This window comes from Epinephelus lanceolatus, chromosome 15 (assembly GCF_041903045.1).
Source record: "Epinephelus lanceolatus isolate andai-2023 chromosome 15, ASM4190304v1, whole genome shotgun sequence".
NCBI classification, from domain to species: domain Eukaryota; kingdom Metazoa; phylum Chordata; class Actinopteri; order Perciformes; family Serranidae; genus Epinephelus; species Epinephelus lanceolatus.
The window spans coordinates 27,539,908-27,553,387 of NC_135748.1; the positions used below are offsets into that span (position 1 = coordinate 27,539,908).

General features: G+C 43.0%; 1 protein-coding gene across 2 annotated transcripts in view; it reads left to right on the forward strand.

Moving 5' to 3' along the window:
• Positions 1-379: 379 nt before the first annotated feature.
• dph6 (diphthamine biosynthesis 6) overlaps positions 380-13,480 on the forward strand; it is a 76,740-nt gene continuing 63,639 nt past the window's right edge. For both annotated transcript variants that reach the window (XM_033641931.2, XM_033641932.2), the window contains exons 1-3: positions 380-518; positions 944-1,035; positions 2,162-2,346. In XM_033641931.2, the coding sequence (XP_033497822.2) occupies positions 496-518; positions 944-1,035; positions 2,162-2,346 (300 nt within the window). In that variant the 5' untranslated portion in view covers positions 380-495. The remainder of the gene's footprint in view (positions 519-943; positions 1,036-2,161; positions 2,347-13,480) is intronic.

The following is a 13,480-nucleotide window of genomic DNA, read 5'->3' on the forward strand; positions in this document are numbered from 1 at the left end:
TAATGAAAAAGAAAGAGATGCATTTTATTCATATATTGATTTTTTTTAAAAATTACATTTATTCATTTATTATTTTAATTTTTGTTTTATTAAAACTGTTATTCATTATTATTTGTTTTAGTTTTTGGTATGTTTTTAAATGATTTGGTGTCACTAGTTGTATCTTTAATTATAGTATAGCCACAGTATGTGTTTTGTAATTTAAAAATTCTAAATTATGATATTTACATTTTAAACAACCTGTTTAAATGCCTGTTAAGAATTTTAATTTGAAAGAGAATTTTAATTTGAAAGAAGAAAGAAAATGCCAGGGACCGATTTTCCATCAGGCATATTAGAGGGCAGCCTCGTTTATAGAGGGGTCCTTCATAACCCGGAAGTCTAGCTCACATGTTGCTATGTTCATACACCGGTTGCTAAGCACAGTTCTCACGTTGTGTGCCATTACAGTCGAAACTTTCGCTGTCATTAGTCTCTTTAGCAAAAGATAAGAGGATGAAAGTGGTCGCGTTAATAAGGTAACCGCGTTTATTTGATATAAATGTCCCACAATTCTGTCAATGATGTTTTGTGCTAGCATGGCAGTAGCTAAGTCTCACCTGAACTGCTGTCAACAAATGCTAGATAACTTGTTTCTATGAGGTGTAAGATGTTATATTACGCCTCTGGCTTTGTTTAAAGCCAGGATATACCGTGTCACTATTAAAAATCTAAAGTTATCGACAATAAAGGTGTTGAAAACCAGTATAAGAGTAGCACACAGTTGCTAACTCTATGGTTAAGACTGTTTATGAAGAGCATCCTCACCCACAAACTGCATATTAACACTGCTGCGTCACATCCCCAGGGCACTAACCGTGCCCCTCTGATAATGTATAGGTCTGCATCTTAATGATTGAAACACAGCTTCATGTTTGTACCTATTTCTCATGCTGTGTTCCAGTGGGGGCAAAGACAGCTGCTACAACATGATGCAGTGCGTCTCTGCTGGGCACCGGATCGTAGCTCTGGCCAACCTCCGCCCTGCTAACACAGGTGAGGAAGATGCAATGCTGGGGTTTGTGTGATCTACAGGGGGCTAGCTGGGCTATGTGGGCCAGCCAGCTGCACTTCTGCGGACCAAGAACTGTGCACTCTGTTGGTGCTGCAGAACTTGATGTACTGTGAATCCTCCAGGAGGGTGTGCATGCAAGTTTATATGATATGCTTTAGAGCTGCAAGGATGAGGCGATTAATTGATTAGTTGATGACATAATGTTATAGGGCAACTATGTTGATAATCGATATTGAATTTTCAAGCAAAAATATTTGATGCCTGCAGTTTAACTTGTAAAGATTTGCAGCTTTTGCCAGTCTTATTATAGTAAAATTAATATTGTAGGTTGTATCTCACCCTGGTAAATATGATGCAAATTTTTCACTGTTTTCTGTTGTTTTATAGACCAAACAGCTGATGGATTAATTGAGAAAACAATCTGCAGATGAACTGATAATGAAAATAATCATTAGTTACAGCCCCACTATGTTCACGATTACTTTGGCTGAAAGAAAGATGGATACCAGCTGGGTTGTTGCACAGTAAATATATTTTTAAAAAGAATGTTTTTCAAATTTTGAGTTTTATTCTAGTACACACTGTTCCTGGTTCATGCTGTTGGGAATTCAGTTAATGAATAAAAACACAGTGGAATAAATATTATGTGTTATCATGAGGTTAAATGATACAATGAATAATGAATTGTGAAACATTTGAATATTGTAATAAACCCAAATTTATCAATGAAGTTTTTATGGTGACTGATGTTTGTTTGAAGTTTATTTCTATTAGTTTTTATTTTAAAAGGCTTGTTTTTGTTTCATGATGCCATTTTTCAGTGATGCTTTTCAGGAAAAAAGTGAATGACAGTCTTCATAAGAAGGATTATAATTTGATTTAATTATTTACTTCATTTATATATAGATATGAATATTTTGGCCCACATGAATCTTGATGCAACTATGCAGTATTTTGTTTTTAAACTTCTTTGCAAGCCAATAGTTTTAGTTATCCAGAATTTTAAAATATTGCAGTGTCACATACACATAATTACTATTTCTCAGACACGTGATCACTGACTTTTCACCAGACACTCACATAAATATTCTCTCCTCCATGCCACAGATGAGTTGGACAGCTACATGTACCAGACAGTGGGCCACCAGGCCATAGAGCTGTACGCTGAAGCCATGGATCTGCCCCTGTATAGACGCACCATCCAGGGCTCGAGCCTCGACACCAGCAGAAACTACAAAGTGACAGAGGGGGATGAGGTGGAGGACCTGTATGAGCTGCTGCGCCTCGTCAAGGTAGGCCTCACTGTCCCCGCCATTAGTGAGAAGTAACAGATTTTATATCCTCACACTGCTTTCGCCTGCAGAGTGGATGCTGCCTCACATGTGGGTTTCAGTCCAGGTGCTCTGGCCAAACGAGACACCCACGCCCTCTTATTTTCCATGCACACACACATTTTACAAGTTTATTTATTTTCAGTCAGGATATTGTACTGTGTCGTCTTTATAATTAGACGTACAAATAAGTTCAAACTGCCATATATTGAACTTATAGGGCCAAAGCAGACTTGTAGCAACAGCTGCTCATGGAGAACAGGAGACAACAGGATACACAGGAAGGCAATCCAGGCACTTCTATGCAGTAACAGCTATATAGGTGGCGCTTTACCTTTGTTGTTGTGTTTTTAAAGCCCTGACGAAGACCTGCAGTGGTCAAAACATGTTCGCTTTTTTAATGATTTAAGCAGTGTGAAGGGCACACACATCCCAAAAACTACATATTACAGGTGCTGAATCAAAAAACTAAAGCAAGAACTAAAACTCAAACTAAAGCAAGAACCAGGCAGGAGATGCGCACACTGTATTAAAAGCTGCCAGTAGTTTTCATTGTGCAACATTCCGATCTAACTGAGATCTTTGTCAGGCATTTTTTTAATGATTTAGCCACTCAAAACAAAGGAATACTTTGCACATCTATTTCCAGACAGGTGCATAGAAGAGGGACGAGAAGATGTTGCAGCACTGAAATCATTATTTTTGCAAGTTAGACAGCGTGTGGGAGTCTTTTCTACAACGATTTTGCCACTACAATTAAGGCTTTTTAATACTTCTGTCCTCGTTTTCTATATGTTTTGGACTGCCTGGATGCCTTCCTGTGTATCCAATTGACTAAATTTATTTACACACACATAAGAAACAAATCAGCATTGGTATCCCACCATTGGGACACCTCAATCTTGCACCTGCCAAACTTAAGTCCAAGATTCGTATTTGATGACTCCTTAGAAAAACATCTGGGTCTCTTTGTCTTGCCAAAAGTTCTAGTTTCGTTACTTGCCATTTGTTGGTGGGCTTTTTCCATTTTGTGTTGGGGAGATTTAGTGTGATCAGGTTGAATAATCCCTTTCTGTTATGTCAGTTTAAACATGTAATATGTGCAAATAAATACATGTACATATTTATCTGTACGTACCTGCATGCATAAAAAAACTGTACAGAAGTTGTAGGAATCTGAGTGGTTGTACAAGACCTCTTTAAAAAATTCATAGCAAAATGGAAAAAAAATGACATCAATCAATAAAGCATCTGGTCATGAAGCTAGAAAAGAAAAAAAATCCAAATTTTATTGTTATATGTGATAGAAGAGGCTTCACACATTCTTGAAATAGAGAGTGAAATTATTCCAAATGCTATGATAATACACCATCATTATGTGAACTCACCATTGCAATGCTTCACTGAGCCTATACAATAGTCCTCCTTTTGACTCCTTGCCACCACTGACATATGCTTGACTGCTTCTTAGTGAACAAGCTCTCAGAGCACTACTAAACTTCTCATCTCGGCTAAGGTTCATGACATATGTCACACTGTTGAGATGTTTTACAAGTCATTCTCTGTGGATTCAGAGTCACTTTGTAGCCCATCAGCACTGTCTCCGAGAGACCCTGCTTGTCGAGTTTCATCTGGCCCGCTGTACACTAACGGTCCTTAGCACCTATTGTAAAGTGCAACCAAGCCGCTCAGTAGATTAAAAAGCTATGTTAGTGCTTTTAGTCTGTCTTATTTAGTACGTCTTGATTTCACTTTCAAAGTGGAATAAGTTTTCTTTTCATCTTACTCTGGGAAAATAGCGTGCCTGTTGTATCAGTTAATCAAAGTTTCATGTGTGAAGTTGGAGAGAGGTGCCCTTCAACAACCGGCTTCACAGGAAAAATCCCATTCTTTTTTTTATCTCACTTGACAGAAGATCAGATGCAAAAATTAATCACCAAATTAATATTTCATCAAATACCACTTTTGCCAGGACGTTGAGAAAATATTCATTTGATGCCAAATTATGTATGAGACCTCGGTGGTCTGATGTGGTGCGGGGTGGCTGACTGACAGGTTCGAGACAACTGTGTGTGTGTGTTTAACACACCGCTGGCACTGCCTGCCTACCTGACCGCCTGCAGCCATGAGGAAGCTACCTGGACGCACACTTCAACAGCTCTCCCTGCTGTCAGCGTAAACAGGGTGTGGGATTGATCCTGTGTAACACTTTTCCCCCTCTGCAACCCCCCCACACACACAAGCTCTCATTTTAGCTTGCAGCATCAAAATTTAAGAGCTTCTTATGGGATGGTGGATAGGAGTTTGTTGTTGAGACGGGAGTTGGCTTGACGTGGTGTAAATGAGAGAGAGGGGGGGTTTGCTGCTCGGTTCTTCCTGTAGGTCTGTGTGGAGACATGTTCATCCGGAGCTGAGGGCTGCTTCAGGGCCCCTGCATGTCCGCACACCGCCTGGGTGGCAAGGGCCAGTCAGCCCGCCTCGGGGCATTTCGCGCCCTCTGTCTGACTTTCTTTGTCGTCTTCTGTATAAATCGCAGGCATTACACATGCGGCTACATGAGAAAGCCCTTGTTTGTGTGTTTTTCTTGTGAGTACGCACACATTCACACAGTCCAGTCTCTGGTTATCGCGCTCTCGTGAGTATTCACAGTCAAACAGTGGACGTCTCCTTGATACGTGATGCAATATACCGTCGCTGCCTGTGGTCAGGGCTCTAATTGCAAAAGGCTGCTAATTTCCCATTTCCAGGGCTTCTCTGGTCTGACCTCACCAGTCAGACGGGCCATAGATCGGGGCAGTTGGAGTCCCATGGGGCCCTCGCGGGCTAGCAGACCTCCAGTCGTCGCCCCGTTTACCCCTTCTCGCCATCATCAGCAGACCTGCACCATAAACAACAGGCTTCCTCCCTCTCTCATTGAGTGATGTCAGCCATAAGAAGCCAACTTTCTCATCTCAGATTTCAACTGCTCTCTGAAGTTGTTTTTTGGCACTCTTACTAATCGATAGGTTTCAGACTTACTACTACTCTTGTACCACATTGTTAAGGGTGGTAAACTCACACAAGTTATTGCATCCCCTGTAATTAGGAACTCAAAAATCTCTTAAAAAGTTGTTGGTTATGGTCAAATTTAGTTATATTTAACCCATATACCTGATTTACTAAGCAAAACAATATTTTTTTTAGCCATAAAGTTTGTGATGTTGTTGATAAGCGAAGGAAATGATAGAGGGGGGAGGAAGAGGGAAAAAAACACTTCTTTTGATAATGAGCTGTTAAATCACCCTTACTGGAAAAGAACAGTTTTAGCATGAAAAAAAAGTGCTCTGTTTGGAAAGTGTGATATTTTGAAAGATTCTTTCTAGCAGTTTGAATTAATTAGAAGTTACAAGATTATATTTGGCAAATGACACTTGAGCATAGATGAAAGAATTTTTTTTCTCAGATCCGGAGTTGATGAGTTTTAAGTGGATATTCTTCCCTCCTCCTCTTCCTCCTCCTCCTCCTGCTTTGCAGTGCCTGCGACGGCCCTGTAGCATGAGCCAACAGTGCCATCTATGGATCGTTCCCAGAAGCTGACTCTCTCCACTCTGGCCTCTCAGAGAATGTTTGGAGCCATTGAAAAGATTCAAAGGAAGAGATCATATTCTTCAGAACCATTGTTGATGGAGGAAAGAAAGCTCAATTATAACGAAAAAAAAAAGAGCCGTCCATCTCCTGGCTGTAGTGATAATGGCAGAATGACAATGCGGCCCTATCCTTGGCCCCTTTGCTCTCATCGCTGGCTGTGTATGGCAGTGTGTCTTTGAAGTGTGTAACCTGATAGACATGCAAGCCGCGGTGTACCCCATCCCATCCTGCTAGGTGCTGATCTTTGAACCCGCTCTTTGAGGGTGAGAAATAACAGTTTTGTCAGCGGCAGGGGGGAATCGTTCACTTCTGCACATCTATGGCTGAAAGGGTGTATTTTTATCGAATAGGTGATGTCCTTGTGTCCTCTGCCAGGCTTCAAAGGGACGATAGAATATGAACATTGCGTAAAAAGATACATTTCGATTCGCAGTTTGTGATGTAAATACTCTGTTTTCATGTTGAAGTACTCTTTGTGTGTCCATACTTCATGTGTGTGGCTGGGCTGCTCTTCTCTGCTGTGATCTGCTCTGATGTGTGATACAGATCAGCACTGTCAGTCACCCCTGGCTGTAACGCCAGTCCCCCCGAAGGCCTGCAAAACCCCTCATATTAGTCATATCACATCCCTCAAGTCCTTTATCCTTCCCTCTGTGCTCTGTGACCTGACACAGTGGCTCTTTATGCCCCGTGACCCTGCTTGTGTGTGTGTGTGCGTGCATGCGTGCGTGTTCAAGGTCAGGTCAAATCGGGCCTCTGTTACATGATAACAGGTCTATCTCTGTTCTCCTTGCACACCTCTTTTACCCCAGTTTGCCTTCTTTCAACACTTTACGGTAGGAAGAAGTGCTCTCGCTGCCCTCATCCTCACACGCTTTTTCTGTCTGCCAACTGCAAACTACTCTATGCTGCATGCAAGTAGATGTTATTATGTTTTAGTAGGTGTTAGTAAAAGAAATATTTTGTGTTTTAAAGGTGGATTTCAGCAGATAGAACACCTTACAATGCAAAGATGTGCCCTTTAAGTAGCACGACTGGCGAGTTTTGGGAAGATGCAACTTTGGTTTCAGTCGCTCAGTGTAGTACCAGATAACATATAAAAAGATAGTGACTCTATTGCAGCAACTCTGCAACCTTTGAGCTGATGAATAAAGACAAAGACATTTAAGCTCATTAGAGTGATGAGGAACAATAGATGATATCTACGCACACGTTCCTTTCTGCCAGCTCTAATTAGCAGCGCTGTGACATCTCTGTCATACTGAGACCCAGCTTTGAGAGCGATGGAAATGTTACTTTCAAATCTAATTTCTTCTCCTGTAATGCTTCCGACTTTACAGAAACACTGTTTCTTTTTTGTTTTTTGGATAGCTGATATCACGGGTCAGTTAACACCCAACTTCCAGTTCTCTCTCTCTCTCTCCCCCCCCCCCCCCCCCCCCCCCCCCCCCCCCTTTTTTTTTTTTTTCATCAAACCAGTTTTTTTTCCTGGATACGTCTGGGAAAAGTCTTAAAGAGGCGCGCTGAGACCTTTGGCCTTTGTAGATGAAACATTCCCTTCCGCTGGTGTGTGTTAAAACACCTTGTTTTTAGTGAGATAATCCTTTTCTTAAACTCGCACACACTCTTCCCCCCATCCTCCGATTCTCCTGACCTTTATTACACACACACGCACACATTCCCCCCTCATCCTCAGTCTCTACCGCCGCTCCATTATCGACATCAGCAGACAAGAGTGGGGCCCTCTGAGATCGCAGAGGCAGTCTGTCCACAAGTCCAAACATTCTTTTTTCATTCCTCCCTCTCCCTCGCTCCATCTTGCTTTCTTCTACTGGCATCTTTGTCTCCATTGTATTGTCGTCGCACTTTCATCCGGACCCTTCAGAAGCCTGGCACTGCGTTGTTGCGAGTGCCCTGATGGAGGTGTATCCTGCTGCGAGGAAAGGAGGGAGAGGAGAAAGAAAGGAGCTAAGAGAAGGAGGAGGAGGAGGAGGAGGAGGAGGAGGGCAGGCAGGCAGGCTGGCTGGCAGGCGGAGGAATCTCCAGTTGAACCAGCAGCTCTGTGGTATTGATTAGGGAGCTGAGGTGTTGTGAGACAAGTCATTGAGGAGGGGTGTGAACTACGAAAGGAAGGGGAGGGGAGGCGGTCAAAATCAAACACGCAACCCTTCTCTGATTACCGGCATGGTGCAGCATTAGATGTACATCGGGGGCTCAACAGGAAAATGGATTTCTTTAAAAAGCTGCTTAATACATAAATCATGACCTCTGGGGTCACAGCGAGGGTTTAGGAGATCAGATCAATAACAAAGCTAATGCAAGCGAGTTGTAGCCTGTTTGTGGTGCAGAGAGACCTCTAAATGGTGTTATTGGAAGCAGCTTACAAACAGTCTGAAAGCGATGGATAATCACTTTGTAGAAACTTTTCCTTTATTATGTTTTTACTGCAAGTTTAGAGCACCGCACTCAGGGATACATTTCAGCTAGATTCCTCCAAACAGCTGTCTCTCCGTGTCGCCTCGCCATGTGATAGCCATTGTTATCTTTTCCTTTGGTCTGAGACTGCTTGTATTTATGTTGGTCGACACTGTGGCAGTGGGGTTGAGATTGCAGGCTTGTTTTGCACATGAGGAAGGATAGCATTAGCGCTGAGATAATGGCGCTGTGTATTGTTCGCCGGCCGTGTGGAAGTGGTGGGACAGGATCTATTAGACGCAGGCCCATTTCCCTCCCAACTGACGCTAACAGTCCCCACAAACATTAGATAAAGAGCCTAGCCTCAAGCCTTTGTAATTTGTTTGTATTTTTCTGCTTAATGTACTTTGCTCAATCTTGTTTAGCGATGATGGAAGCTGATAGCCTTATCTCGCCTTGCCAAGGGCATGAGCCACTACCACTGCTTGGTTGAACATTGTTCCAATGAAGAATGTGTGTGTGTTTATAGTCCTTTTTTTTGGCGGATTTTATTCGGATGCCGGATGAGTTGTGTATGCGTCTACGCGGTTATTTGCATTTGAGATATTTGCTGATATGTTTTGTTATGCACTTATGTAAATACGCCATCATGAGGAGTGCATTACTGTAAATTCTCTTTTGTTAGATTGTTCATATTAGAAATTAAGGGAAATGCTGTGATCATTTTCTAAGCCTGGCTGACCAAATTTGATTTTCTTTTCCCATTTTTGTCGTTGTTTGTTTTGTCACTTTTTCCTCAAAATGCCTTTGGATGTCCCTCCTTTCAAAACAGCCGCTACTTTTGATCATCAGAGGTCTATTGTTACGTCTTCACTGTCACCCTGCATGAAAATACATATATTTTTTCACTCTCTGCTTCCTTCTTGAGGAAATTTCAAGCAAATCTGAAAATACAAAGTTGGATTTAACTTATTGCTCCATTTGGATTGACGCCACTTTTTTACTTTTCAACCCAGCCACTGAGGAGGTTGGACTTGTAATAAAACATTTTAAACTCACCAGTACTAACAGCTAGTCAGGTCCAATTCTGCCTGTCTCAGAGCAGACAGCTGAGGAATAGTGCTCCGTCTTTCAACTCCCTGCCATTCATCTACTCCAAAATTAAGAGGGCTTTTATGTTTTGTTTTGTGAACCATTCCCCTCAAGAAATATTTGTGGCAGGCCTCATCACCTCCCGCAGCTAAAGTCATAACCAGCCATAGAAAAACACTGTCTGGAGTCTGGAGAGTGGGTTAAACCAGCATCACTGCTATATTTTCCCTCAGTCTCTCTCTGGGGAGTGAAGGAGGAGGAAGAGGAGGGGGGGTTCATGATGTCTGTTGGAGCTATGGAGGATAGAGGACAGGAGAGCCAAGATGCCAAAAGCCTGGAACCTGACCTCATCAGAAAAACATTTACATTTTGGTGTGTGCATGTCTCTCTCTCTGTGTGTTTGTAGGCCAACCCTCGACTGTGTGTATACACACGGATGTCGATACATGTGCGTGCACCCTGCGGACTAGGTGGTTGTTACGGACCATGAAAAGCAACTGACATAGTTTACCTCTCTGTGGCATGAGACTCCTTCTTTTGATTCTGTCCTGCTCGCTTTCTAGAAGCAGCTTCCTGTCTCAGACGCTCAAACGCTCTTACCTCAGCCAAGTGGGAATGCCGCTGTGACAGAGCTGGGATTATGAATTTGTTTTATGCCTCACAGAGAACGGCTGCCGATGCCTGTTTATTGGAGCACCTTATCCTTTTAATGGCGAGGCCTTGGAAGAATTTACACGGTTTCTCGTCGTCTTAAAAAATTGACAATTTGTTTAATGTAGAAACAAGCATTAAATTATTGCATTTAATAAGAGCCAGTAATAATAACGAAACTTGTTTGCTTGAATTGCGTGTATTCATGGACATGTAGTACATCGATAAACAACCTTATGTCTCCCCGCTGCTTCCCGACATTTAGTTTTCCATGCGTGTAGATATGGAAAGCCTCCTTGTCCTTGGCCTGCTGAAACTAGGGCTTTGTGCTTGCTTTGGCCAAGGCCCTCTCCCTCCCTGTCTGACGACTGGCTGCGCCTGTGTTTACGTAACCATATATATCTGAGAGGAAACTCGTGAAACGTTAATCTCCCTACTTTTTAACCCTGATGAATTTCTACATTTTCCAGCTGTGCGGCATGGCATATTTATGCTCAGGCTCTATCGCTGAAAACAGCTCTGTCATTGTAAATGAATCACTATCCAAGACTAAAGAGTGTGTGTGTGTGTGTGTGTGTGTGTAAACTTCAGGCTAGGAAACTGTACAAATACAAACTCAGCCTTGAAAAGCTGCAGTGGTACCTTCGTGGATTCAATTTGCTGCTTCTTTTTCATTCCTCTCCAGACCCAAATCAGTGCACGCCGGCCTGTCACTTGACACATGTCTGTTGGCTGATAAGCGTCCTTCACTCATCGCGCTGATGAGACAATGTCTCATGTCATATCCTCTGCTGGCTGGTCACACCTGCATCAGCTGGAGGGCAATACTTTCCCCTGCTCTGCTTCCTCTCCCCCTTGTCTTGTATCTCTGACCTGCATCGTCTCAGAAACCGGTCGGGGTATTTCGGTTTATGAGCAGCTAGCTTTGTGTGCAGTTTGTTTTTCTTATCCCACCGCTCTGTATGGTTGAGGACTGACACGTGGTGAGTCATCTCGCCAGCCCATCCACAAGCACAAAGGAAGAGCCCGTCTTTCAACAGCTGCTTCAAACAGACAGCCCCACCAATTTACAAAAGGGAATGTCTCTGAAAGCCTTTTTGAACAAGGTCTTGGCCGATGTTTGTTTTACAAAGACATTCGCTAAGGTTGCATGTCCATTTGTTGCTTTATTTTGACGGATCAGACATTGTGTGTTGTGTTGTAGCCTCAGTGTATATAAGCAGCGTATAATCTTGTAAGCAATGGGTGTAACTGTTAACATTGTAATTGCTCCAAACGGCATCCTATGCCCTGTGCACACCTCTTCCACACACGATCGCTCCTTCACCAACTCAGGGAGTCACCTTGAAGTGTAACTGTCTGTACAGAATGGTAATGAGGAAGCTGATTTAAAACAAATAACCAGTGTCTCCTCCTACTAAGCTCACACTAAGCTTCCTGTCAGTTTGGCATGTCTGAGTTGTCAGGACAGCCCAACACGCCCCGGGACTATGTCCGCATTACATTAAACACAATCGCTTGACCCAAGCTGGCCCTATCCCCCTGTACCACATCTACTTGAGCTGCTACAACAAGGTCCAACCCCTTTTTTCCATGTTCCCACCATGTAGGGGGAACAGGGGAGAACAATCCCATTACATTACAACAGGCCCAGAGCTGATCTAATGGAGAGAACATTAAAACCATGTCGCGTCCAGTCACTTATTTGATGGATCCTGGAAGAGAGGGATGGAGAGGGGAGGGAGCATTGGAGAGAAGGGGGGAAGGGATAGAGGGTTAGATGTGGTGTCGATATGACAGTGCGGATGCGGCAATGGAAAGCTTGCGATGGTACCCCGGTGCCCTTGAGCAAGCTGTCATTCAAACCACTTTAATTAATTTCTCCACTTTGTCTTCTTCCCCGCCTCCCCTGTCACACACGAGCATATTACACGCAGGAGGCAGTAATATAATAGAAAGTATGTGTCAACAACTTTGGACTCGATAAAAAGAGTATTTTGTAATGGAAATATGTGGCCTTGTGTCTGTAATCGCCAAGATGTGCCAACGCTGGCTTCCTCGTTGTCAGAACAGGCTGAAGCAGGCATTTTGGAAACCCACCATTTTGCAAAATGGAGCTTTGTATTGTTAGGGTGTATAATTAAGACCTCATTGTGACAGCCATTGAGAGAGAGCTAATGAGGGTTCTGATGTATTCCATATGAATATGAATATTGAATTTTTAATATTTTATGGCTTTCTAATTGCCTTGGTTGCTGTTAATGGTTTTGACTGTTGAATATTACCCAGACTGAATGTGTGGCATGCGTAAGTACCTTTAAGCTGGGAGCTGATGAAATAGCCGCATTCTCAAGCCGAAATTCTTTGCTTTATGATTGCCGCGTATGTATCTTTGGGGCAGATACATATCTTGACTGAAGGCATGTCTGTGACTGTGAATACATTTGAACCACTCTTTTACTCCCTTACCAAGATGAATGTATATATAATTACAAAGTATATCACGCACACTACCTTGATATAGAGTTTAATGGCCGTATCGTTTCTTTGTGGAGCATGTCTGCTGGCCTTAATCTTCCCCACAGCTGACATCTTAATAACTCAGTCCTCTCCATCCATTTCCACGGGAGACATCCGGATGTGGGGGAAGGATTAGTTTAATGAATTTGACAATTAGTAACAGAAGTTAATGACTGCATGGGGCTAAGTACCCTGATGGACATGGCTGGGGGGACTGAGGGCTTCCATTGCTCTGGGCCATAGATCCTCATTAATAGCTTTGCTGCCTGCTGGAGAGGACAGGGGAAGCCAGGCCAGGCCTTTGTTTAGTCTGCCTCTGACGGGGCTGCTACGGGGTTGCACTGTTGCACAACGCCAAGCCAGAATTAGTCCCGCTCTGGGCGTGAGTTAATGCGGGGCCTCGGGTCCTGGATCAGGTGAAGCTTCCTTTAATGAGCTGGGGTCATTAAATGTTGAAAAAAGAAAAGTGACATGGAATCGGGGCAGGCGTGGAGCTGTTTCTTCGGATCTTGTGCCAACAGTCATGAAGAAAGAAAAGTGGCTCGCGGGTCACAAGAGCCCTGATGACCTCTGCCTTGATTTATCGTTCTGTTAGCTTCTTACCCGGATCCCACCTCTAATGTAGTCAAAACATCGTTTAGCCAGATAGCTCTCATAAAGATTTTATTATTATTTATTATTATACTGTGCTTCATGAGCTACCTTGTCGCTTTGTCAGGTATTCCCACTATAAACCATTTTGATAAATTTTTCAGCTACCATAAAATCAAAGTTTGTGTTTTTTATGGCA